The sequence below is a fragment of the Scyliorhinus torazame genome, chromosome 2 (genome assembly GCF_047496885.1).
Source record: "Scyliorhinus torazame isolate Kashiwa2021f chromosome 2, sScyTor2.1, whole genome shotgun sequence".
In the NCBI taxonomy this organism is placed as follows: Eukaryota; Metazoa; Chordata; class Chondrichthyes; order Carcharhiniformes; family Scyliorhinidae; genus Scyliorhinus; species Scyliorhinus torazame.
Genome location: NC_092708.1, coordinates 89,640,592 through 89,667,473, shown reverse-complemented (window position 1 = coordinate 89,667,473; position 26,882 = coordinate 89,640,592). Strand labels below are relative to the sequence as shown.

The window sequence follows — 26,882 nt, the reverse complement described above, 5'->3', positions numbered from 1 at the left end:
ACTGCACACAGTATTCCAAGTGTGGCCGTACCAATGTCTTGTACAACTTCAACAAGACGTCCCAACTCCTATATTCAATGTTCTGACCAATGAAACCAAGCATGCCGAATGCCTTCTTCACCACCCTGTCCACCTGCGACTCCACCTTCAAGGAGCTATGAACCTGTACTCCTAGATCTCTTTGTTCTATAACTCTCCCCAACGCCATACCATTAACTGAGTAGGTCCTGGCCTGATTCGATCTGCCAAAATGCATCACCTCACATTTATCTAAATTAAACTCCATCTGCCATTCGTCGGCCCACTGGCCTAATTGATCAAGATCCCGTTGCAATCCTAGACAACCTTCTTCACTATCCACTGTGCCACCAATCTTGGTGTCATCTGCAAACTTACTAACCATGCCTCCTAAATTCTCATCCAAATCATTAATATAAATCACAAATAACAGTGGACCCAGCACCGATCCCTGAGGCACACCACTGGTCACAGGCCTCCAGTTTGAAAAACAACCCTCTACACCCACCCTCTGCCTTCTGTTGTCCAGCCAATTTTGAATCCAATTGGCAACCTCACCCTGGATCCCGTGAGCTTTAACCTTCTGCAACAACCTACCATGCGGTACCTTGTCAAAGGCTTTGCTAAAGTCCATGTAGACAACGTCTACTGCACTGCCCTCATCTACCTTCTTGGTCACTCCCTCAAAAAACTCAATCAAATTTGTGAGACATGATTTTCCACGCACAAAGCCATGCTGACTGCCCCGAATCAGTCCTTGCCTCTCTAAATGCTGGTAGATCCTGTCTCTCAGAATACCTTCTAGCAACTTACCTACTACAGACGTTAGGCTCACCGGTCTGTAGTTCCCAGGCTTTTCCCTGCTGCCCTTCTTAAACAAGGGCACAACATTCGCCACTCTCCAATCTTCAGGCACCTCACCTGTGGCTGCCGATGATTCAAATATCTCTGTTAGGGGACCCGCAATTTCCTCCCTAGCCTCCCACAACATCCTGGGATACATTTCATCAGGTCCCGGGGATTTATCTACCTTGATGCGCTTTAAGACTTCCAGTACCTCCTCCTCTGTAATATGCACACTTCTCAAGACATCACTATTTATTTCCCTTCGTTTCCTAACCTCCATGCCTTTCTCCACCGTGAATACCGATGAGAAATATTCATTCAGGATCTCACCCAACTCTTGTGGCTCTGCACATAGATGCCCTTGTTGATCCTTAAGAGGCCCTACTCTGTCCCTAGTTACTCTTTTCCCCTTTATGTATCTGTAGAATCTCTTTGGATTCTCCCTTGCATTATTTGCCAAAGCAATTTCATGTCCCCTTTTTGCCCTCCTGATTTCCCTCTTAACTCTATTTCGACAATCTCTATACTCTTCAAGGGATCTACTTGATCCCAGTTGCTTATGTACGTCATATGCCTCCTTCTTCTTTTTGACCAGAGTCTCAATATCTCGAGTCATCCAGGGTTCCCTACTTCTACCAGCCTTGCCCTTCACTCTAAAGGGAATGTGCTTACCCTGCACCCTGGTTAACACATTTTTAAAAGCCTCCCATTTACAAGCCGTCCCTTTGTCTGCCAATAGTCTCCCCCAATCTACCTCTGCAAGTTCCTGTCTGATACCATCAAAATTGGCCTTGCCCCAATTAAGAATTTTAACTCTTGGGCCAGACCTATCATTCTCCATAGCTATCTTAAAACTAATGGAATTATGGTCACTTGTCCCAAAGTGATCCCTCACTAGCACTTCTATCACTTGCCCTTCCTTATTTCCCAAGACGAGATCAAGTTTTGCCCCCTCTCTAGTCGGTCCATCCACATACTGAATGAGAAATTCCTCCTGAATACACTCAACAAATTTCCCTCCATCCAAGCCCCTAATGCTATGGCTGTCCCAGTCAATGTTGGGAAAGTTAAAGTCCCCTACTACTACCACCCTATTATTCTTGCAGCTATCTGTAATCTCCTTACATATTTGCTCCTCAATTTCCCGCTGACTATTTGGGGGCCTGTAGTACAGTCCTACCAAGGTGATCTCTCCCTTCTTATTTTTCAGTTCCACCCATATAGACTCAGTGGGCGAACCCTCGGATATATCCCCTCTAAGTACTGCCGTGATGTTCTCCCTAATCAAAAACGCCACTCCCCCTCCTCTCTTACCTCCTGTTCTATCCTTTCTATAGCATCTGTACCCCGGAACATTGAGCTGCCAGTCCTGCCCCTCCCTTAGCCATGTTTCAGTCATAGCTATAATATCCCAGTCCCATGTGCCCGTCCATGCCCTGAGTTCATCCGCTTTGCCCGTCAGGCCCCTTGCATTGAAATAAATGCAGTTTAATGTAGACCGTCCTTGCTCTCTGCCCTGCTTTCTCTGGTCATGCTTTACACACTCTCCCTTCCTGCCTTTTGTTTCTGTCCCCACTGACTTCCTACATCGGTTCCCATCCCCCTGGCACATTAGTTTAAACCCTCCCCAACTGCACTAGCAAACACCCCCCCGAGAACATTGGTTCCGGTCCCACCCAGATGCAGACCGTCCGATTTGTACAGGTCCCACCTCCCCCAGAATCGGTCCCAATGTCCCAGGAATTTGAAACCCTCCCTCTTGCACCATCTCTCAAGCCACGTATTCATCCTAGCTATCCTGTCATTCCTACTCTGACTATCACGTGGCACTGGTAGCAATCCTGAGATTACTACCTTTGAGGTCCTACTTTTTAGTTTAACTCCTAACTCCCTAAATTCAGCTTGTAGGACCTCATCCCGTTTTTTACCTATATCGTTGGTGCCTATATGCACCACGACAGCTGGCTGTTCACCCTCCCCCTCCAGAATGCCCTGCAGCCGCTCCGAGACATCCTTGACCCTTGCACCAGGGAGGCAACATACCAACCTGGATTCTCGTTTGCTTGTGGAAACCAGTACTCATTGGCGCCCAGGTGAAGACTCACCAGTGTGGCGGTGACATCTGGGAGCCTAATGGCTCATTTATATATGATTATCTGGATCACGCCCAATGATGGCGTGATCCAGATTGCGCTGTGTGTCGGGTGACTCGTGCTGCTTTGCGCCCAGCACAAAGCCCGTTTTGGGCTTCTCTTGCGATGATCCTGGTGCAGTGGGATTGGTGCCAGGTGCAATGGAGTAGAAAAATCGCACTCAGGATAAACTGTCACTTAGAAAGGCACAGATTGATCAGGGACAGCCAGTTTGTTTTTTGTAAGGGGAAGATCATGTCTTATTAACGTAATCGACATTTTGTGGAAGTAATAGGAAGGATTGATGAGGATAGTGCAGTGGATGTTATCTACATGGAACTTAGTAAGGTTTTTGACAAGGCCCGAAATGGCAGACTGGTCAGAAAATTGAAATTCCATGGCACACAGAGAAAGTGGCGAACTTGGTGCAAAATTGGCTCAGCAACAGGAAACAAAGAGTAATGGTTGATGGAGGATTTTGCAAGTGGAAAGCAGTTTCCAGTGACATTCCACAGGGTTCAGTGTTGGGGCACTAGCTGTTTGTTGTATGTATTAATGATTTGGACATAAATGGGAAAATTTGCAGATGACGCATAGATTAGCCGTGCAGTTGATAGTGAAGAGGTAGCTGTTGTTTCCAGAATTATACTAACGGTTTGGTTGAGTGGATGCAAAAGTGGCAAATGGAATTCAATTTAGATAAGTGTGAGATGATCCTTTCTCTGACGACGCTCCGGGCCCACGTCCTTCTGATCGAGGCTTAGCCTGTGAAAAAAAAATATTTTTTGGGGGGGCGATGTGGCAGCACAGTGGTTAGCACTGTTGCTTCACAGCGCCAGGAACCCGGTGTCGATCCCCGCCTTGGGTCACTGTCTGTGCGGAGTCTGCACGTTCTCCCCGTGTCTGCGTGGGTTTCCTCCGGGTGCTCCGGTTTCCTCCCACAAGTCCCGAAAGAAGTGCTGTAAGATGAATTGGACATTCTGAATTCTCCTTCGAACAGGCGCCATAGTGTGGCGACTAGGGGATTTTCATAGTAACTTAATTGCAGTGTTAATGTAAGCCTACTTGTGACACTAATAAATATTATTATTATTTGGGGATGGAAAACAAAGCAAGAAAATACTCGATAAACAGGAGGATATTGTGTGGGGTAGAGGAAGTGAGAGATCTTGGAGTGCATGTCCACAGGTCCCTGAAGGTGGCAGGACAGGTGGATAAGGTGGCAAAGAAAGCATATGGAATGCTTTCCTTGGACGAATACAAAAGCAGGGATGTAATGCTGGAGCTGTATAAAATACTGGGTAGGCCACAGCTGGAATTCTGTGTGCAGTTCTAGTCACCACATTATGGGAAGGACATAATTGTTCCTGAAAGAGTACAGAGGACATTTACAAGAATGTTGCCAGGACATGAAAATTGCAGCTGTGAGGAAAGATTCTATAGGCGAGGGTTATTTTCCTTAGAACAGAGGAGGCTGAAAGGTACCTGAATTGAGGTGTATAAAATTATGAGGGGCTTGGATAAGGTTGTCAGGAAAGACCTGTTTGCCCCTAGTGCTGGTCAATTACTAGGAGACATAGATTTAATGTGACTGGTAGAAGGATTAAAAGGGACAAGAGTAAAAACCTTCATACCCAGGAGGTGGTGGGTGTTTGTAATTCACCACCCGAATTGGTGGTTGATGCAAAAACGCTCAACTCATTTAAAAGGTACTTGGATCTGCACCCGAAGTGCTGTAACTTGCAAGGCTACAAACCAGGTGCTGGAAAGTGGGATTAAAATAAGCAGCTGGTTCCTTTTTTTGTCTCTCTTGGCCAGATATGATAAAGACACGATGGGTGTCTTTCTGTGCTGTAGTTTTTCTATGATTCCATGGTTTTCCTAGCAAATATTTAGGGCTTTGGTGAGACCACAGGAATTCAGGATTATTGAACTTTGCGTGACAGCTGATGTAGCTTTGTGGATCTCTCAAAACCTGAACTGCTGAATTAACCGTAAATGTGTACTGCATACAAGTTAGACAGCCAAAAGCTCTACTGTCCTGATCGAATTGACTTGCTCAATCAGCATGGACAAATCAGCACAACTTGCCAGCTGGAGGCCTCCTTATCTGCATGTGCAGTTAAAACAGAGAATTCAAATCTATCATGGTACAGAGAACCACGGTGATTGATGACACAAATCCCTGAAACCTAAATCTGTTGATTTAACTGCAAATACAGATGATAAATTAATTAACGGCAAATTCCAACCACAAACCTACCCCAGTTGCCGTTGCTTTAGTTGGAATATCTCTTGAAGAGTATCTCTTAAAAGAAACTGTGAACTTTTAATGCTAATAGGTTCCAAATAATGCTACTTATGCAGTTCTGTGTTCAGCGGAAGCTAAAGCAAAAAACACTACAACAAACCTGCGAATTTCTGTATTTGCTGATGGCTGCAATTTTTGCTGAAAATTGCATAAAAACATCCAAAAACATTTCATGATGACAAAGTGTTTGGAAAGGTGACCATAGGTACCATCTAAGAGACTGATTGTATGGAAGCTTTTGAAGATGAGGCAAGAGGTTGTATATTGAAAGAATGGATGGAGACAGTTCAGAGTGGGACCAAGAAAAGCCGACCTGGAAGAATGGAGATATATGAAAGGGTCAGAGTCAAAGGAGCAGTGTAAGTCTTGGCGGAAGTAAAAATGCTCATTTGTGAACAGACCTGAACAGTAACTGATAAAGTGCATTAACTATAGTCGGGCCGGAAAAATTACAAAAAAAAATCATCTCCTATTTCGCCACATGTTGGAATGTACAAGTAATTAGGGAAATCGTTCACATTTTGACATTTTATTTAGAAGATAAATAGCACGGTAGGACAGTGGTTAGCACAGTTGCTTCACAGCTCCAGGGTCCCAGGTTTGATTCCCGGCTTGGGTCACTGTCTGTGCGGAGTCTGCACGTTCTCCCCATGCCTGCATATGTTTCTTCTGGGTGCTCCGGTTTCCTCCCACAGTCCAAAGATGTGCAGGTTAGGTCGATTGGCTAAGCTAAAATTGCCCCTAGTGTCCAAAAACGATTTAGTGTGGGGTTACGGGGATGGGGTGGAGGTATGGGCTTAGGGAGGGTGCTCTTTCCATGGGCCGTGCAGACTCGATGGGCTGAATGGCCTCCTTCTGCACTGTAAATTCTCTGATTCTATGACAATCTATGACAAGCTCTGTCTCCAAAACAACACAGAACCTATTGAAATGGCAATCATTTCAGAGGTTGTTGGAAATTCACACTAGGAAAAGTCTCAAAATTTCATACATAATTATTTTGACGTGAGTCACTTATGCTATGAAATTATTATTTAACCATACAGTGAGATGTGCAAGATGCAGTTCCACTAATGAATAGTCAGCCACTTTGGTTTTTAAAGAATTAATAAAATATACTTTCAGCTTCTAAACACTTAACATCAGCCTTATTGCGCAACTAAATTGTATTGGATGTTCGTTTAAAAATGCTGACAGGTAAGATTGGCTTTAAGACAATCATACAAATCTGATATATAAGCTACTCTGCAGAATTAATAAGATAGTATAATTAGTGAAAGTGATTTCCTCTTAAATTTCTGAAAGTCCCATTGCCAGTGATTTTTATTAAGCTAACTTCCAATAGCTTATTTTATTAAGCTAACTTCCAATAGCTTATTATATTAAGAACTGTTATTCTAATGTAGAATTTGATTCCATTGGTTATTAACCACAATATCTTCTGCAAGTTTCACCTGTTACTCAACTAATAATAATCTTTATTATTGTCACAAGTCGGCTTACATCAACACTGCAATGAAGTAACTGTGAAAATCCCCTAGTCACCACACTATGGCACCTGCTCGGGTACATTCTGTCCAAATAAACTTGGACATCTTTCAAGACTGGTGGGAGGAAACCGGAGCACCCGGAAGAAACCCACGCAGACACAGGGAGAACGTGCAGGCTCCACACAGACAGTGACCCAAGCCGGGAATTGAACTTGGGACCCTGGCGCTGAGAAGCATCAATGCTAACTGTGGTGTTGGGTGTTCTAACACACAGAAGAGCCAACACAGTTGCATATGGTACAACACTTGTTTATTTAAACTTGCTATTTACAACTTGGTCTTTGCACTCTGCACGTGGGGGGCTCCCTGCTTGTGGTGTTTCAACAGCTCTTTCATGCTTCCTTCTCCCCAGACCTACTGACCTCCAGGTGTCGTGCTCGTGCTTTTTATGTGGTTGGTGTTCTTGTCTGTGATTGGTTGTGGTGTTGTGTACTCTGATTTGCCTGTTAGTGTGTCCATCATGATGTGTGTGTTTGAATATCATGACATCCCCCCTTTTTACAAAGATATGTGCCTACGTGGTAATAAATATGATCGTGACGTGAGTGCATCTAAGAGTGTGTGTGTGTCGTGTGCAGCATGTGTCTATGACGGAACTATGTACATGGGGCGATGTCGAGTGCGTCACATGAATCCAGTTGTACCATAACATAACAGAAATGCGAACGAGAGAAGAAGAAAAAAAATTTTGAACAGTTGTCCAGTCAGACGACATCTGGAACGATAAACAACAACAGGTTATCATGTAAAATTGTCCAACTTATTAAACATATGAACTGTATTATAAGTCCATTCTAATGGGTTTGCGACGAATTCGGGTTGACCGCCTTAAGGGTGGATCAAGAACCACCGGCTGCTGTGCAGGCATGGCCATGGGTGGCGATGGAAAGGGCGTGATGTGCGGCAGCTCCACAAAGTCATCCTCGGAAGCCTGTTGAGGATCTGGCGTGTTGTGTGGCTGTGAACGTGGAAGTCGGCGAAGGGCGCGCCGATTGCGGCGACGCACGGAACCATCCGGCATGCGAACCAGGAACGAGCGGGGAGCCACTTGTCGGAGGACTTCGGCCGGTGCTGACCAGCCACCATACGGTTGATGGACGCGTACTTTGTCTCCGGAGGACAGGGGGGGCAGGTCCGTCGCTCGTGTGTCGTACCGACCTTTCTGGCGATCACGCTGCAGTTGCATGTCCCGAAGAACCGCCTCATGGTCTGTTGTCGGTGCCAGGACGGAAGGTACCGTCGTCCTGAGGGAGCGACCCATTAGTAGCTGCGCTGGCGAGAGGCCCGTGGATAACGGGGCCGATCGATAGGCCAGCAAGGCAAGGTTAAAGTCCGATCCGGCATCAGCCGCCTTGCACAGGAGCCGCTTTGCGATGTGGACACCCTTTTCAGCCTTCCCGTTCGATTGTGGATGCAGAGGGCTGGATGTCACATGAGTGAAACCATATGCTGCGGCAAAGGACGACCATTCACGGCTGGCAAAACAAGGTCCATTGTCTGACATGACAGTCCTTGGAATGCCATGGCGAGCAAACGTTTCCTTGCAGGCCCCAATGACTGCGGACGACGTCAGATCATGGAGAGGCATGACTTCCGGGTAGTTTGAGAAGTAGTCTATAATAACAATGTAATCTCTGCCGAGCGCGTGAAATAGGTCAACACCCACCTTCGCCCAGGGGGACGTCACCATCTCGTGTGGTAGAAGTGTTTCCGGAGGTTGCGCCGGCTGAAACCTCTGACAGGTTGTGCAGTTGAGCACCATGTTGGCTATGTCTTCATTAATACCCGGCCAATATACCGCCGCCCGGGCCCTTCGTCTGCATTTTTCGACACCCAAGTGGCCTTCGTGTAGTTGACGAAGAATCATCTGGCGCACACTGTGTGGAATGACGATCCTATGCGATTTCATAAGGACCCCGTCTATATTGGTGAGATCATCTCGCACATTGTAAAACTGGGGGCACTGCCCTTTTAGCCACCCTTCCGTCATGTGGCGCATCACTCGCTGCAGCAGAGGGTCAGTCGCCGTCTCTGCGCGTATGTGGGCCAGACAAGGATCATCAGCTGGCATATTTGCTGCTGTCAGAGTCACGTGTGCCTCAATTTGACGCACGAACCCCTCCGCATCTGGTGGTGTGCTCACTGCTCGGGAAAGAGTGTCCGCCACTATGAGTTCCTTCCCCGGAGTGTAGATCAGTTCAAAATCGTACCTCCTGAGTTTGAGTAAGATGCGCTGGAGGCGAGGAGTCATGTCGTTCAGGTCTTTGTTAATGATGTTGACCAGGGGGCGGTGGTCAGTTTCGACCGTGAATCGTGGCAGGCCATACACATAGTCGTGGAACTTGTCCAGTCCAGTTAACAAGCCCAGGCATTCTTTTTCGATTTGCGCGTAGCGCTGTTCGGTAGGGGTCATGGCTCGTGAGGCATACGCAACCGGGGCCCATGATGACGTGCTGTCTTTTTGCAGGAGTACCGCTCCAATACCAGATTGGCTGGCGTCTGTTGAGATCTTTGTAGGGCGAGTCGCGTCAAAGAAGGCCAGCACTGGTGCCGTGACCAGTTTGTGCTTGAGCTCCTCCCATTCCTGCTGATGCGACTGGTGCCAGTTGAATTCCGTCGATTTTTTTACGAGATGGCGCATGTTTGTTGTATGAGAAGCCAGGTTGGGAATGAACTTCCCAAGGAAGTTGACCATGCCCAGGAATCTTAAGACAGCCTTCTTGTCAGCCGGTCGTGGCATGGCTGTGATGGCGCTAACCTTGTCTGCATCGGGACGGACCCCGGACCTTGAGATGTGGTCCCCGAGGAATTTCAGCTCCGTCTGGCCGAAAGCACACTTCGCACGGTTGAGACGCAGGCCATTTTGCCGTATGCGGGTGAAGACACGTCGAAGACGATGCATGTGTTCCTGCGGAGTGGTGGACCAAATGATGATATCGTCCACATATACACGTACCCCTTCGATGCCTTCCATCATCTGCTCCATAATGCGGTGGAATACTTCAGATGCCGAAATGATGCCGAATGGCATCCGGTTGTAGCAGAATCTGCCAAAAGGGGTGTTGAATGTGCATAGTCTTCGGCTGGCCGGGTCCAGTTGGATCTGCCAGAATCCTTTGGACGCATCCAATTTAGTGAATATGTTGGCTCGCGCCATCTCGCTGGTGAGGTCTTCTCGTTTTGGGATGGGATAGTGTTCCCGCATGATGTTGTTGTTCAGATCTTTTGGATCTATACATATACGGAGCTCGCCAGAGGGCTTCTTTACACAGACCATGGAGCTGACCCATGGCGTGGGCTCCGTGACCTTGGATAGGACCCCTTGGTCCTGAAGAATCTGCAGTTGTGCCTTGAGGCGGTCTTTGAGAGGCGCAGGAACCCTGCGAGGTGCGTGAACGACAGGGATGGCGTCCGGTCTGAGTCGAATCTTGTACGTGTGTGGCAATGTCCCCATGCCTTCAAAAACCTCCTGGTTGTGAGCGAGGAGGGAATGGAGATTCGCGTGGAACTCAGCATCCGGGAAGTCGGATATCTCATCTGGAGAGAGAGACATGATGCGCTGTACCAGGTGAAGGACCTTACACGCTTGTGCGCCCAGTAACGAGTCCTTTGATGAGCCCACAACTTCGAAGGGGAGTGTGGCCGTGTACCTCTTGTGAGTCACCTGTAGCTGGCAAGATCCTACGGACGGGATAACGTTCCCGTTATAGTCAACCATCTTAAGCCGGGATGGTGTGATGAGTGGTTTGACCTTCATGGCCTGGACTGCAGAGTAAGCAATCAGGTTGGCGGATGCGCCGGTGTCCAGACGGAAGGCGACGCGCGATCGGTTGACCGTCAGGGTGGCACACCACTCATCGTCTGGATTGATGGCATTGACCTTATTGACATCAATGACGGCAACTCTGAAGTCATCCTGGTCATCTGCATCACTTAACTGGAAGTCTTGATGCGTGGGCTGGACGGTCCTGACTCGTGTGCGAGGTTGTCGAGGATGCGCCGGATCCATGGGTTGAGCCGCACGACAGCGGGCTGCGTAGTGGCCTATCATGGCACATCTGTTGCACTGTTGGTATTTTGCAGGACATTGCCCTTTTAAGTGTAGACCTCCACACTTGCTGCACGTCATGACGTCACGGCGTTCGTTGCGCCACTGCGCATGCGCAGTGCGATCTTGCGGTGGGCGCGCCTGCGCAGTGCGTCCCTCGTTGTGGCCGTTATTCTTGGCGCGCACCTGCGCGGGAGACCGCGAAAAGCGCGGGAAGCGGCCGCTGTCGTCCGGGCCGTGGGGCGGGAAGAAATCGACGGCCTGGATGCGTTCAACGTCGTGGGCGGCCTGGCTTGCCGATTCGACGGCTGGGGACCCCCTCCGTGCCAACTCGGACGCCTGAAATCGGGCAAAACGGCAGGTCGCATTTTCATGGAGGACACAGGCTTCCACAGCAGACGCTAAGGTGAGGCTCTTTATTTTAAGAAGCTGCTGGCGTAGGCCACTGGAGGCAACGCCAAAAACAATCTGGTCCCTGATCATGGACTCTGTGGTGGTGCCGTAACCGCAGGACTGCGCTAGAATCCGGAGGTGCGTCAAAAAGGGTTGAAAAAGCTCCTCCTTACCTTGCAGGCGTTGCTGAAAGATGTATCTTTCGAAAGTTTCGTTTACTTCAGTTTGAAAGTGCTGGTCCATTTTGAGGATGACCGTGTCATATTTGGCCTGGTTTTCGCCTTCCTCGAACACCAGTGAATTAAAGACATCATTTGGGTGGGGGCCTGCGTAGAAGAGGAGCATTGCAATCTTCGAATCATCCGAGACATTCTGTTTTTCGGTGGCACGGATGTACAGGTCAAATCGCTGCCTGTAGAGCTTCCAGTTGGTGCCTAGGTTCCCCGTGACTTGCATCGGCTGCGGTTTGCCGGTGTGGTCCATGTCCAGAATGGCAGGTTGGTAGGCAGGTATCGATCCACTCCTGTACCATGTGGTGTTGGGTGTTCTAACACACAGAAGAGCCAACACAGTTGCATATGGTACAACACTTGTTTATTTAAACTTGCTATTTACAACTTGGTCTTTGCACTCTGCACGTGGGGGGCTCCCTGCTTGTGGTGTTTCAACAGCTCTTTCATGCTTCCTTCTCCCCAGACCTACTGACCTCCAGGTGTCGTGCTCGTGCTTTTTATGTGGTTGGTGTTCTTGTCTGTGATTGGTTGTGGTGTTGTGTACTCTGATTTGCCTGTTAGTGTGTCCATCATGATGTGTGTGTTTGAATATCATGACACTAACCACTGTGCTACCATGCCACAAAAATGTTATATTCTAAACTTCGCTAATTTCTATTGGGTTAGAGATAATGCTGCAGCCAAAAGTGTTCTTTTGTAGCAAATGAAAACAGCGGTTAAAAGATATAGTTCAAATTATATCTATTCCAATTATTTCTAGAAAGCAAGGGCAAAAACTTGAGGGGAGTATTAGGGGTCTCGGCTGCTGGCTGAAGACCATGCAAAATCCCTGAAGTGCCTCTTTTCTAGGAGGCCTGCTGCATCTTCTCCACTCAGTGGTAGGCTTTCCTCAAGATCAAGGATCCTGGGGATGGAATTCTCACCCACCAAGAGCTGCTGATTGTGCTATTCAGCAGCCCCCACCCCCTTGCCTTCCTGCTACCGGGTCCCTCGATCAGACACTTGAGTGCCTTTGATGGACGGGTTTTCCATCTGGGAGCCTGAAAGCAAACCAACTAAGGTTTGGTTGCTGTTCTCCCTGCATGGGAAGCACCCCACTCGGCACTGGGTGAATATATTAAGTGAGCATTAACTGCAAGGGCCACAAATGGGGGCATGGCAGGAAGGCTGCCCAGGAGCCTTCTGCCATGGACATAGGGTGCGATTCTCCCAAAAGAGAACAAAGTTCCTTAGCGAGCGCGCTTAGCCCCGTGGTCTCCGGCACTTGAATAAGGGGCCTGAATGGGGAGCACGCGGCCAAGGCCACACATAGTTCTGTTTTGTGTAGTGGGGAGCTCCGCTCGCCGGAACTCCCCATTGTAGCAAGAGATCGAGACGCCATTTAAAAATAGCGTCCCGATCACCGATACCCAGAAACAAGTCCCCATCCTACTACCGTCCCCAGTTCGACCTGTCATTTCCATCTTGCCCTTTCTAGCAGTCATCCGTAGATATCCCTGCAGTTCCCATTCTCCACAGGGGCAGCACGGTAGCATTGCGGATAGCACAATTGCTTCACAGCTCCAGGGTCCCAGGTTCGATTCCGGCTTGGGTCACTGTCTGTGCGGAGTCTGCACATTCTCCTTGTGTGCGTGGGTTTCCTCCGGGTGCTCCGGTTTCCTCCCACAGTCCAAAGATGTGCAGGTTAGGTGGATTGGCCATGATAAATTGCCCTTAGTGTCCAAAATTGCCCTTAGTGTTGGGTGGGGTTACTGGGTTATGGGGATAGGGTGGAGGTGTTGACCTTGGGTAGGGTGCTCTTTCCAAGAGCCGGTGCAGACTCGATGGGCCGAATGACCTCCTTCTGCACTGTAAATTCTATGAAATCTATACTGTCACGTCCAGCAGTTCCTCCAACATAAAGAATGCTAAAGATCTTTTGAGTGAAGAAATTTCCAATCATCACAGTTTTAAATGGCTGACCCTGTATTCTAATATTCTGACTATTAATTCTAGATTCCTCATTCAGGAAATAAACATCCTTCCAGCATTTTACCCTTAAGAATTTTCGATGTGTCCATTACATCACCTCTCATTTTTCTATATTTTAGGAAATAGAGCCCTCGCCTAAAATATGAGAATTATTTTGGGGGGTGGGGGGGGAGCAGAGAGAGAGGACCTGGGGAAGAAGAAACAGAGGACTGAGTTCATGGTGTGACGATGTTGAACTCAGTAGTAAGCCCAGAAGACTGTAAAGTGTCTAATTGGCAGATAAAGTGCTGCTTTTCCAGTTTGCGTTGGGCTTGATTGGAGCATTGTAGTGTATCCCTTTGCAGCCTCTTTACATCCTCCTCCTAGCTTATTTTTCCACCAAACTTTATATCGTCAGAAAACTTGGATACATTACTCTTGATCCCCTCATGTCAGTAATTGGTATAAATTACAAATAGCTGGGGCCCAAGCACTGATCCATGAGGTATCCTGGTAGTTCAACCTGAAAATGATGGATTAATTCCTACTTGCTGTTCTCTGTTGATTAACTAATCCCGCAAGCTCTAATTTTGTATAATAGCCTCTTGTGTTGTATCTTACCAAATGCTTTTTGAAAACCCAAATACACTGCATACAAGTGTTCCCCCTCTCTTCCCCCTCATCTACATTCCTAGTTAACAACCTCAAAAAACTCTTTGCAAATATGATTTTCCTTTTAGAAATCTATGTTAATACTGCCTAATCATATTCTGACCCTACGATTGTTATCATGTATTATCATGTTTCTGCTACTCGATCCACCATTTTTCCTGTTACTTATATCAGGCTAACTGACTTACAGTTCCCTGTTTTCCTTTTCCTTACTTTCTTCAATAGTTTAGACTCTACAGAATTCTGGAAGATCCACTGTTTCTGTAGCTAATTTTTTTTTTTTAAACTGTATGTAGAGATTTGTCGATTTTGAAGTTCCATTAATTTCTTCATTGCTATTTCTTTACCAATAATATCAGTAAGTTGCTCAATAATCAGCCTCAAATTTTCACCCCTCAAATGGATGTTTTACTTATTGGTACTGGGTGCAAGGAATCAAGCAGGCGATAAGCCTTGTGTTGTGACCCCACATGGTGAACAACAAAGATAGCGACCACGTACGCCAGACTGATGGTTTACTTTTATGCTTGCCATATAAGCCGACCTCTGTTTTTGGCGGGATGTTCTGAGGCTTCAACGGTTGATTTATATGACGACATCCACGGTGTCTCTGACTGCAGATTCTGGTAAGTGTGCAACCTAGCATTCCCTAGATGGTCTTTCTCATTCTTGATAAAACTGCAGGGGAATCCAATGTTGCACTGCTGCAACTATTGCAGGGCAGGTGTTGGTGGGGAGAGGCTGCACAACAGTAATTGGCACAAAGGTGTTTCGCTATACAAACGAACCAACACGGTTGTAGATGGTACAACTCTGTTTTATTATTCTTGATAACATCTACTGTATACTTCTGGCTGTGGTTCGTACTTTACCAGTTAACCTGTGGACCCAGCCCTTGCACTATCTTAGAGAGGCACTCAGCACATGGTGTATGTCTGAGTGGCACGCTGTGAGCTCTGTGCTCTGAGCTATCTCCTGCTGGAATCAGCGGGAACTGTGGTGTTCCCCGTTTTATAGTGCGTGTGTTCTCACTGGTGATTGGCTGTGATGTTGCGTGTGTGTTGATTGGTCCGTTGATCAGTCCATCAGTGTGTGTGTGTGTTTGCACCATAATATGTTTATATGAATATCATGACAAAAGGAACACTTCAAATAAACTTTAATTTGCTCAGTCTTGCTCAGAGAACTCCATGTAAGGCACACACAAAAGACAGGAATTGTGTCCTGTCTAAATTACAACATATTCAAATTAAGTTGGTGTTTGAGGCAGGAGCATCTTGCACCCATTAAATTCCCACTGGAAATATGTATGGTGTACAGAAATGTGTGCAAATCATGCATGCTGGATTGCCATCATTTTTTAAATCAACAACAGTCACTTTGCATCTGAAAGTTAAGCATTATTAATCAGAATACCTCATGCCTAAGAAGGATAGATTGTTCAAACAGAAAAAGAAAAAGGAAATTAAATCACTTTTAACATTTCTTTTGCAGGAACTGTCTTTCTTGCGTGCAGTTTTGGCAGTAAAGAAACACAAAGGGCAGGATGAAGTAATTCATTTGCTAAATGATGCTGTTGATACTCATTTCTCCACATTGCAAGGCCTGCCCCTCGGAGTTCACTACTACGAAAAATTAAATCCTGACTTTCTGTTAGAAATTATTCGTGAATATCTTGCCTTCTGTCCTACACAGGTAAAGCTTCAATGGTAAATTAATATTTACAGAAATATATTAGGAAATATAAGAAATGCCTGTTTTGTAAGACTGCATTGTTGGATCTAAAACTTAGAGCAGTAAGATTACCAGTGTAGGGTTTTCTTTACTGTAATTTCAAGAATGGTTAAATAATTAATGTATTGGCCTAAATGTTGCAATCGTAATGATGCCAAAGCTGCCAACGTTCACTGTCACTTCTCCTTTGAAACTGACAATGACTTCTAGAGTCATGCATTTAAAGTTATACATGGAAATCTCAAAGTTGTTGTCAGTGATTTATTCTTTCCCATGCTGTTGATTCCCCCAAAGTGCAATTAAGTAGGAATCACTGAATTGACTTAGGCTGTTGGTTCCATTTCAAAAACCCAAAACTAACTTTATACTTGCGAAATGCCAAATTTCTCCATTATGGTAAAATAAATCAGATTTTTTGCGATGTGTTTCATTTAAAGTTTATTTTTATGTCTCATTCATGATTTCATTCTTGGTAAAATGTTATTAATGGTGCAGGATATCAGTGCATTTTACTTCCTGGTTTGCTGTACTCACTGTGTGAATACTTCAGTATGATTGGTTGCTTATCTTTCATGATTACATCACTGTTGCTCGATGTCTGGCGATCCTCTTTACTTGACACCAGATTCAAACTGATGTTGGCAAAGGGGAAATCCAGGCCTCCAAGATTGCTAGATAAGTCAGCGGTGAGCGCCATCGCTGAACTGTAAACCACAAAGTCTTGTCCAATATGTTTTTTACTGGTGGAAGCCACTGTTATTCATGCTTGTTTTTGAAATAAGCATTTCCAATTGCTTGAAAATTGATAAGAAACTAATGGAAATATTATTTACAATGGAGAGTATGGCTGTTGGAAACTGGTATGAGAGGGTACTGGTACAATGGGATGAGAGAAGAACTAGCTAAGGTAGACTGGGAGCAAAGACTTCATGGTGAAGCAGTTGAGGAACAGCGGAGAACCTTCCGAGCGATCTTTCACAGTGTTCAGAAAAGGTTCATACCGACAAAAAAGAAAGACGGTAGAAAGGGGAAAAATCGACCGTGGATATCTAAGGAGGAGAGGGAGTGTATCAAATTGAAGGAAAAAACATACAAAGTGGCAAAAATTAGTGGGAGACTAGAGGACTGGGAAGTCTAGGGGACAACAGAAAGCTAATAAAAAAGCCATAAAGAAGAGTAAGGTAGACTATGAAAGTAAACTGGCTCAGAACATAAAAGCAGATAGTAAAAGCTTCTACAAATATATAAGACAAAAAAGAGTGGCTAAGGTAAATATTGGTCCTTTGGAAGATGAGAAGGGAGATTTAATAATAGGAGATGGGGAAATGGCTGAGGAGCTGAACAGGTTTTTTGGGTCAGTCTTCACAGTGGAGGACACAAATAACATGCCAGTGACTGATGGAAATAAGGATATGATAGGTGAGGACCTTGAGATGATTGTAATCACTAAGGAGGCAGTATTGGGCAAGCTAATGGGGCTAAAGGTAGACAAGTCTCCTGTCCCTGATGGGATGCATCCCAGAGTGTTAAAAGAGATGGCTAGGGAAATTGTAAACGCACTAGTGATAATTTATCAAAATTCACTAGACTCTGGGGTGGTCCCAGAGGATTGGAAAGTAGCAAACGTGACACCACTGTTTAAAAAAGGAGGTCGGCAGAAAGCGGGTAATTATAGGCCGGTAAACTTAACTTCGGTTGTAGGGAAAGTGCTGGAATCTATCATTAAGGAGGAAATAGCGGGGCACCTGGAGGGAAATTGTCCCATTGGGCGGATGCAGCATGGGTTCACATAGGGTAGGTCGTGTCTGACTAATTTGGTAGAATTTTTTGAGGACGTTACCAGTGCAGTAGATAACGGGGAGCCAATGGATGTGGTATATATAATCTGGATTTCCAGAAAGCTTTTGACAAGGTGCCACACAAAAGGTTGCTGCATAAACTAAAGATGCATGGCATTGAGGGTAAAGTGGTAGCATGGGTAGAGGATTGGTTAACTAACAGAAAGCAGAGAGTGGGGATAAATGGGTGTTTCTCTGGTTGGCAACCTGTAACTAGTGGGGTCCCTCAAGGATCAGTGTTGGGTCTGCAGTTGTTCACAATTTACATAGACGATTTGGAGTTGGGGACCAAGTGCAATGTGTCAATGTGCAATGTGATTAAGAACGCTAATCGAGTTTTGTCTTTCATTGCTAGAGGGATGAAGTTCAAGACTAGTGAGGTTATGCTGCAATTGTATAGGGTGTTGGTGAGGCCACATCTGGAGTATTGTGTTCAGTTTTGGTCTCCTTACCTGAGAAAGGACATATTGGCACTGGAGGGAGTGCAGAGGAGATTCACCAGGTTGATCCCAGAGTTGAGGGGATTAGATTATGACGAGAGGTTGAGTAGACTGGGACTGTACTCATTGGAGTTTAGAAGGATGCGGGGGGATCTTATTGAGACATATAAAATTATGAAGGGAATAGATAGGATAGATGCTGGCAGGTTGTTTCCACTGGCTGGGGAAAACAGGGGCATAGCCTCAAAATAAGGGGAGGTAGATTTAGGACGGAGTGTAGGAGGAACTTCTTCACCCAAAGGGTTGTGAATCTCTGGAATTCCTTGCCCATTGAAGCAGTTGAGGCTCCTTCTTTAAACGTTTTTAAGAAAAAGATAGATGCCTTTCTAAAGAATAAAGGGATTCGGGGATATGGTGTACGGGCCGGAGAGTGGAGCTGAGTCCACAAAGATCAGCCATGATCTCATTAAATGGCGGAGCAGGCTCGAGGGGCCAGATGGCCTACTCCTGTTCCTAGTTCTTATGTCAAAGTTTGCAGACGACACTAAGATGAGTGGTAAAGCAAAAAGTGCAGAGGATACCGGAAGTCTGCAGAAGGATTTGGATAGATTAGGTGAATGGGCTGGGGTCTGGCAGATGGAATTCAATGTTGCCAAGTGTGAGGCTATCCATTTTGGGAGGAATAACAGCAGAATGGATTATTATTTAAACGGTAAGATGTTAAAACATGCTGCTGTGCAGAGGGACCTGGGTGTGCTGGTGCACGAGTCGCAAAAGGTCGGTGTGCAGGTGCAACAGGTGATTAAGAAGGCTAATCGAGTTTTGTCTTTCATTGCTAGAGGGATGGAGTTCAAGACTAGTGAGGTTATGCTGCAATTGTATAGGGTGTTGGTGAGGCCGCATCTGGAGTATTGTGTTCAGTTTTGGTCTCCTTTCCTGAGAAAGGACATATTGGCACTGGAGGGAGTGCAGAGGAGATTTACTAGGTTGATCCCAGAGTTGAGGGGATTAGATTATGACGAGAGGTTGAGTAGACTGGGACTGTACTCATTGGAGTTTAGAAGGATGCGGGGGGATCTTATTGAGACATATAAAATTATGAAGGGAATAGAGAGGATAGATGCGGGCAGGTTGTTTCCACTGGTCGGGGAAAGCGGAACTAGGGGGCATAGCCTCAAAATAAGGGGAGGTAGATTTAGGACGGAGTGTAGGAGGAACTTCTTCACCCAAAGGGTTGTGAATCTCTGGAATTCCTTGCCCAGTGAAGCAGTTGAGGCTCCTTCTTTAAACGTTTTTAAGAAAAAGATAGATGCCTTTCTAAAGAATAAAGGGATTCGGGGATATGGGGCGACATTCTCCGACCCCCCGCCGGGTCGGAGAATCGCCGGGGGCTGGCGTGAATCCCGGCCCCGCCAGTTGCCGAAGTCTCCGGCACCGGATATTCGGCGGGGGCGGGAATCGCGCCGCGCCGGTTGGCGGCCCCCCGCTCGATTCTCCGGCCTGGATGGGCCGAAGTCCCGCCGATAAATTGCCTGCCCGCCGGCGCAAATTAAATCACCTACCTTACCGACGGGACAAGGCGGCGTGGGCGGGGTCCTGGGGGGGCGCGGGGCGATCTGACCCCGGGGGGTGCCCCCACGGTGGCCTGGCCCGCGATCGGGGCCCACCGATCCACGGGCGGGCCTGTGCCGTGGGGGCACTCTTTCCCTTCCGCCTCCGCCACAGTCTCCACCATGGCAGAGGTGGAAGAGACTCCCTCCACTGCGCATGCGTGGGAAACTGTCAGCGGCCGCTGACTCTCCCGCGCATGCGCCACCCGGAGATGTCATTTCCGCGCCAGCTGGCGGGGCATCAAAGGCCGTTTCCGCCAGCTGGCGGGGCGGAAATTCCTCCGGCGTCGGCCTAGCCCCTCAATGTTGGGGCTCGGCCCCCAAAGATGCGGAGCATTCCGCACCTTTGGGGCGGAGCGATGCCCGTCTGATTGGCGCCATTTTGGGTGCCAGTCGGCGGACATCGCGCCGTTTCCGGAGAATTTCGCCCATGGTGTACGGGCCGGAGAGTGGAGCTGAGTCCACAAAGATCAGCCATGATCTCATTAAATGGTGCAGCAGGCTCGACGGGCCAGATGGCCTACTCCTGTTCCTAGTTCTTATGTTCTTATGTATGACTTTAAGTTGGTGCCAGCAAATTGAGATGCCGTCTGTGTTGACCGGCAACTCTGCTAATGATTTATTCAGATTAGAAATAAAATATCCTTTCGATAAATGGAGTCAGAGAAAGGTAAAATTACTGAACTGTTAAACTTTTTATTAAGCGTTATCTATAACTCAATGTAATTTATGAGTAACTCACGGATAATTTAGGAACACTTGAGCCAAGTATATTTTTATCTGTTATGCAGCATATGTGCCCATGAAATTACGTCTAAAACATAGTTCTAGGGAGAAACTACTGTCCATTCAGTCACTTTATTTTAGCGGAGTTATCACTCTGTGTTATGATATTTAAACAGAAAGATGAATACACAGTTTCTATTGCAGATTAACCTGGAACAGATGCTTTCAAAATCAACCTTTTTATTTCTCATACCAATTTCTACAGACCCTAAAAATTCAAAACTTTAACTTTTCTATTTAAGCCTCAAATCAGAACAAATAATTCAAAAATGCTAAATATCAACATAATAAGGTTAAAATATTATTTTGATTACTGCTAACATATTAAATTCTAAACTAAACTTGTAAACGTGCACTGAAGTAATGCAACATAAAAATCCATCGGAATTTAGTTCCCAAGCAAGTACCGGGTTTTTGTAAAACAAAAATAAAATACTATGAATATTGGAAATCTGAAAAAAAGCAAAAAATACTGGTAATATTCAGCAGGTCTTTAAAAAGATAGAATCTGCATATTTTGAAAATGTCTCAAAAATTTAAGTACTTAAACGTTGCATTTGTTTTGTACATTTTATTGAGAAATATTGGAATTAGTATACACACTTTTTCTAGACACGACAATCTCATTTATTTTCAGCCTGGAGCTCCTGGTCAGCCTCTATCTCCATTACTGAAACATTGTGCTTCAGTACTGGATACTATTGTGAAGACAGTACCAGGACTACTGGAAGCTGCCTTTCTAATGGCCAGAGTTAAATACTTAGCAGGTATTTATATTGTCACGTCACTTAAAAATGTATGGGCATTATTTATATTACAACAGAACTTTGTATGTTTTTTTTGTTCTATGTATCCTCTTCATTGTGCGATCAATCATGTTTTGCAAAATCATGAAGTTGCAAGGTCCTATATTTTTAAATCTATGTAAATAATACACAGGGTTGATAGGATAGTCAGATACAGAGACATAGATATCTTGCAGTTTGATATGAATATCTGCATATTCACATGCAATAGGTGTTACTGTTTCTTGTATCTGGAATTAAAAATGACCAGAAAAAAATGTTCCCCACAAATTAAAACATTTTGGCATTAAATGGCATGTAAATGGGTCGTAATCTTTCAGAAATAATCATGACAAAAGACAAATTTGATTATTGCCCCAAAACGTCACGTTGGCAAAGCATTTTGTCTTGCACTCATCAGGACAATTCACAAGAACACCAAGTGTAAAGGAAACAACAATTTATCTGCATGGGAAGAGAGTGTTGAGTGGTTGGCAAGTGGACTCTGATTGATAAAGGTATTCTATGGAGTATGCACCAGTTAACTGATTACTTGACAGTTAACTGCCAAGCTTTGTTTAAATCCAAACTAGGCAACACGTGTCTTTTTTCAGTAATATTCAAGTTCTGTAATGCCAAATGATTATTTGTACAAGTCAAATTCTGGAATTGCTTGGAAAGTAGTCGTACCTAGTTAAGAATTAAGTACTGAATGTGTGACAGCATTATCTGGATCAAAACTTTCACTTTTTTTGCTTTTTCTCATTTAAAAGGTGATGTTGATGCTGCCCAAAGCAATCTACAGCATTGCTTAGAACAGAATCCTTCATATGCAGATGCCCACCTCCTGATGGCTCAGGTTTACCTGTCTCAAGAAAATTTTAAACTCTGCTCACATTCTCTGGAACTGTGTTTGAGTTATAATTTTGAGGTAAATTTAACAAATGTTTACTAAATAACGCTTGGACTGTTTTTGAGTTGAAATAGTACTGGTACAGATTTTTAAATTTAATTTGTAGTTCTCAATCCAATCTCTTTATTCCTAAAACAGTACAAGCATATTAAAATTAATTTAGACTCTATTTCTGTATTTTATTGCATATTTACTAAGTTCTGTGACCTAGAGCTTCTATTCATCCAATATGACAGTTTAACCCCATCATGGCAGGGCCATTGACCTCCACAGGGCTGTATCCCTGATCCAAGATGATTTTTTAGCTTGAGAGTCATTTGATTTTTCTAGACAGGCTCTCCATTCTAAATGTGTAATCTGCTGGAAGGAATGTGCTGTACAAACTTCAGAGGCCTGCTTTAGTGATGTGTGATCATACTGATTAAAGTTAGGGGGAAGGTAAAATAATAAATTTGGTTTGAAATGCAGCGCCTAAGCCTATGCGACTGATTGCATTGGATGCTTGCTATTTAAATTTAAAGAGCCATTCTGCTGCTAGCTAAGTCTGCATAATGGGTGGCAGGAATGTTATCCTCCAATGAGGGCGAGCGTGCAGGTGTGTGGAGGCCGGGATTATTGCTCCCGGCTAGCATGCTGGTTTGCCAGCACCATCCTGCAGCCAGGCCATTTTCTGGGAGATGGAAAGGCAGAGGATAGCAATGCTACTTCCTACCAACAATCAGCAGGTAGCCATTTAACAGCTACTAAAGGCCAATTAATTCCAATTGTCAAAGGCCAACTAGAGTTTTCCATTTGGGCTCTTAAGTGCCCCGAGGCATGGTGAGTAGGCTAGCTGCCTTCCAGTATCAGACTGTGGGAGGGAGCAATGTTGCAGGTGACATTTGGGGCCTTCCCCACTTACTTGACCCTTTCTCCCTCCATAGTGGTGACGTGGCTATGAATCTTTTATTTAAAAAATTTTTAAAGTTGGAGAGAGGGTGCTTTCGTCTGGAGGCACCCCCCACTCTCTTTTACCTGAAAAGGCAGCCTGCAGCTTTTCTTGTGCTAGCAGGCCTCATATTGGCTCTTTAGCTTCAAGATCCCACCTGCTGTCCTGAATTGGTTGACAAGCCTACTCTCTGGCCACTATTAGGCGATTATCATTGCTGGATGACTGTCTCCCACACTGAGATGTTGTTATCCTCATTTGACCCTGATGTTGAGGTCCTGTCCCAAAATCCTGCCCAGTGTTCATCTTTTTTAGACAACTGTTATAGAAAGTTTTAATGGATTTATTTTCACATGTTATGTGACAGGAGAATTCCCACTTTTTGAACCACCCTCCATGAGGCACTGTTTTTTAAAAATAAATTTAGAGAATAATTTATTTCCAATTAAGGGTTAATTTAGCATGGCCAATCCACCTACCCCGCACATCTTTTGGGTTGTGGGGGCGATTTCCCACTCAAAAACGGGGAGAATGTGCAAACTCTACATGGACAGTGACCCAGAGCCGGGATCGAACCTGGGACCTCGGCGCCGTGAGACATCAGTACTAACCACTGCGCCACCGTGCTGCCCTCCATGAGGCACTGTTGTCCAATCTCTGTTTCTTTTTGTGAATTTGTGCACAATCGTTCCTTTCTCCAGTCAGTGACATGTTGCATCATAAACTTACTCACCTGAATTAAGAAAGCCTTCCAAACTCCGGTGAAAAACCTGACTTTCTTATCTCTGTCTTAATAACTGTAATACTACAACTTTGTTATTGCTTTCAGTTTTTGTTTTAATTATATATTTTTAGAATGTAATTGCAACAGTTTCAGACAGGATAAGACTTTTGGTCCTTTTAGCCCACCACTGTCATTAATACTGACAAAGTTACATTTGTTCCATTGCCCTAAGAAGATAGTGCTGCACCTTCCTTCTTAGACTGCTGCAGTTCTTATGGAAATATAGACCAAAATAACGTTAGGTTGGCAGTACCATGGTTCTGAACGAGTGATGATTTTGAAGTCACAATAGTTCGCAACTTAGAGAAAAACTTGTGGCTGATGGTTTTCCTTCAATATTGCTGCATTTGTCCTTTTTGATGATGAGGATCCTAGCCCTGTGAGGTGCTGTTAAAGCAATCTTGGAGAGTTACTGCTGTGCATCCTTATAATTCAGGCTTGTACAACAGGTGGCTCACCAAGTGCCTCTATTTGGCCCCAAGGGCCAGTTTTCAAATTGTTGGTCAGTCACATAAATTGTAGCTGCTCCTCCAACCACAGGCCGATCCTCTTCCATGTTTGCTGCTAATAGGCTCACTAGTGAGCCTGGGGGAGGAAGCAGGTGTCATATCATGTAGAATCATATAATTTACAGTGCCGAAGGAGGTTATTCGGCCCATCAAGTCTGTACCGGCCCCTGGTAAGCACCCTGCTTAAGCCCACACCTCCACCCTATCCCTGTAGCCCAGCAACCCCACCCAACCATTTTGGACACTAAGGGCAAGAGAATGGTCAATCCATCTAACCACATCTTTGGACTGCAGGAGGAAACCGGAGCACCCGGAGGAAACCCACACAGTCACAGGGAGAACGTGCAGACTCCGCACAGACAGTGATCCAAGTCGAGAATCGAACTTGGGACCCTGGAGCTGTGAAGCAATAATGATAACCACTGTGCTACCGTGCCGCCCCGTGTCATTGCTAAAGCACCCCTCATCAGCATCCTGGGAGTTACTATTGACCAGAACTTAACTTAACCAGCCATATAGATACTGTAGTTACAAGAACAGGTCATAAACGTGGAACTCTGTGACAAATAACTCACTTCTTGACACTCCAGAGGCTGTTCACCATCTACAAGGTGCAAGTAAGGAATATGATCGGATACTGTCCACATGCCTGGATAAATGCACCTCTGACGATACTCAAGAAGCTCAACATCATCCAGGAAAGAACCGTCAACTTGATCATAATGCCTTAATGATTCAGACACCTTAAATTCGCTCCCTCCCACACCAAGCTGCTTTGCAGCAACTCGCAGTGCTCTTTTGACAGCACCTGCAGCCTTTACCACCTAAAGAATAAGGGCAGCAAGTTGCCGTCCCAGTCACACAACATCCTGATTTGGAATTCTATCGCTGTTCCTTCACCATTGCTAAATCAAAATCCTGAGACACCTTCCCTAACAGCACTGTGGATGTACCTCCACCACATGGATTACTACAGGTCACAGGGACAGCTTGCCACAGGCAATTAGGGATGGGCAATAAATGCTGGCCTTACCGGCAATGCTCATATCATATGAACGAATAAATAAAGGTCCTTTGAAATGCTTTTTTTCATTAGGAACACATGTTGCACAGTCTGACCTTTAGCAGGAGAATAATAAGCTGAAAACTGGGAAGGCTCGATTCTGTTCCTCTTATTTTAATTATTTCCCAATTTCAGGTTCGTGAACATCCCCTCTATCATTTGATTAGAGCCCAAACTCAGAAGAAAATGGGTGATGTGCAGGAAGCCATTAAGACCTTGAAGATAGCTGCAGGTTTACCTGCAATGAGGAAAACTGGAAGTGCATCGAAATCAAGAAGCAAAAAAATGGAATTTAATGCAACTGATCGTGTTTCAGTTTTTCTGGAGCTAGCAGATGCTCACCGTATGAATGGCGAACAGGTAATGCAAGAAGTTATGTTTCATCCCTTTCATTCATGCGGTTACTATCTCCAGACTTAACTATTCCACAACACTCCTGTCTGATCTCTCATATTCTACCATTACTGATGCTGGCAGTGTCTTAACTTGCACCAATTTCAGTTCCCCTATCAATCCTGTACTCCCTGACCTACATTGGCTCCCAGTCAAGCAACCTCCTGTAAGACACTCTTTAAAACATACCGCTTCGATCAAGCTTTCGGTCATCTGGTTTAATATCTTCTTATGGGTTCAATGTCATAGTGACCTGCCTTGATGTGTTTCATTATGTTAAAGGTTCTATAAGCTGTTGTAGGACATTCATTTTCGCAATACTGGTGATCTATAAATGCATGTCTTATAATGCAAATATTATTTGGATTTCACCTATTTATAATTTCTGCTTTGGTAAAATTAGTCTCCTGGATGCTAGAATATTGATAAAATTAACCTTTGTTATTAATCAAAAATTGTACTTAAGTATTGGTTGATAGCTTTGCATTTACATAAAACTGCATTCTCTATAGATTGTAATGAGATTCCACATCTTGTGCATGAAATGTAATTTGCATGCAGTTGTTTCACTAGCAACCTGTGAAATATATGATGATTTTCTCATAACACTAGAAAAACTGTTGTTTTTCTGTAGCATGAAGCTGCCAAAGTGATGCAAGATGCCATCAATGAATTCTCAGGTACCCCTGAAGAGTTACGTGTTACAATTGCCAATGCAGACCTTGCTGTTGTACGTGGGGATATAGAGTTGGCACTCGGTATGCTTCGAAATGTCACACCTGAGCAACCTTATTTTATTCAAGCAAAAGAGAAGATGGCTGCCATATACCTAAACCAGAGGAAAGATAAGCAGTTATATGCAAGCTGCTACAGGTGAAAGGTTTTTCCTTCAGAGCATGCAACATTTTCCTTATTTGTCTGTAATAAATTAAAAGTGAAAAATTGC

The 26,882-nt window shown here is 45.1% G+C and overlaps 1 protein-coding gene across 1 annotated transcript in view; it reads left to right on the top strand.

Moving 5' to 3' along the window:
• Positions 1–26,882, top strand: part of ttc21b (tetratricopeptide repeat domain 21B) — a 143,297-nt gene that overhangs the window by 44,946 nt on the left and 71,469 nt on the right. The window contains exons 11-15 of the mRNA XM_072473910.1: positions 15,648–15,848; positions 21,199–21,328; positions 22,120–22,277; positions 25,679–25,903; positions 26,571–26,809. Coding sequence (XP_072330011.1) covers positions 15,648–15,848; positions 21,199–21,328; positions 22,120–22,277; positions 25,679–25,903; positions 26,571–26,809 — 953 coding nt within the window. The remainder of the gene's footprint in view (positions 1–15,647; positions 15,849–21,198; positions 21,329–22,119; positions 22,278–25,678; positions 25,904–26,570; positions 26,810–26,882) is intronic.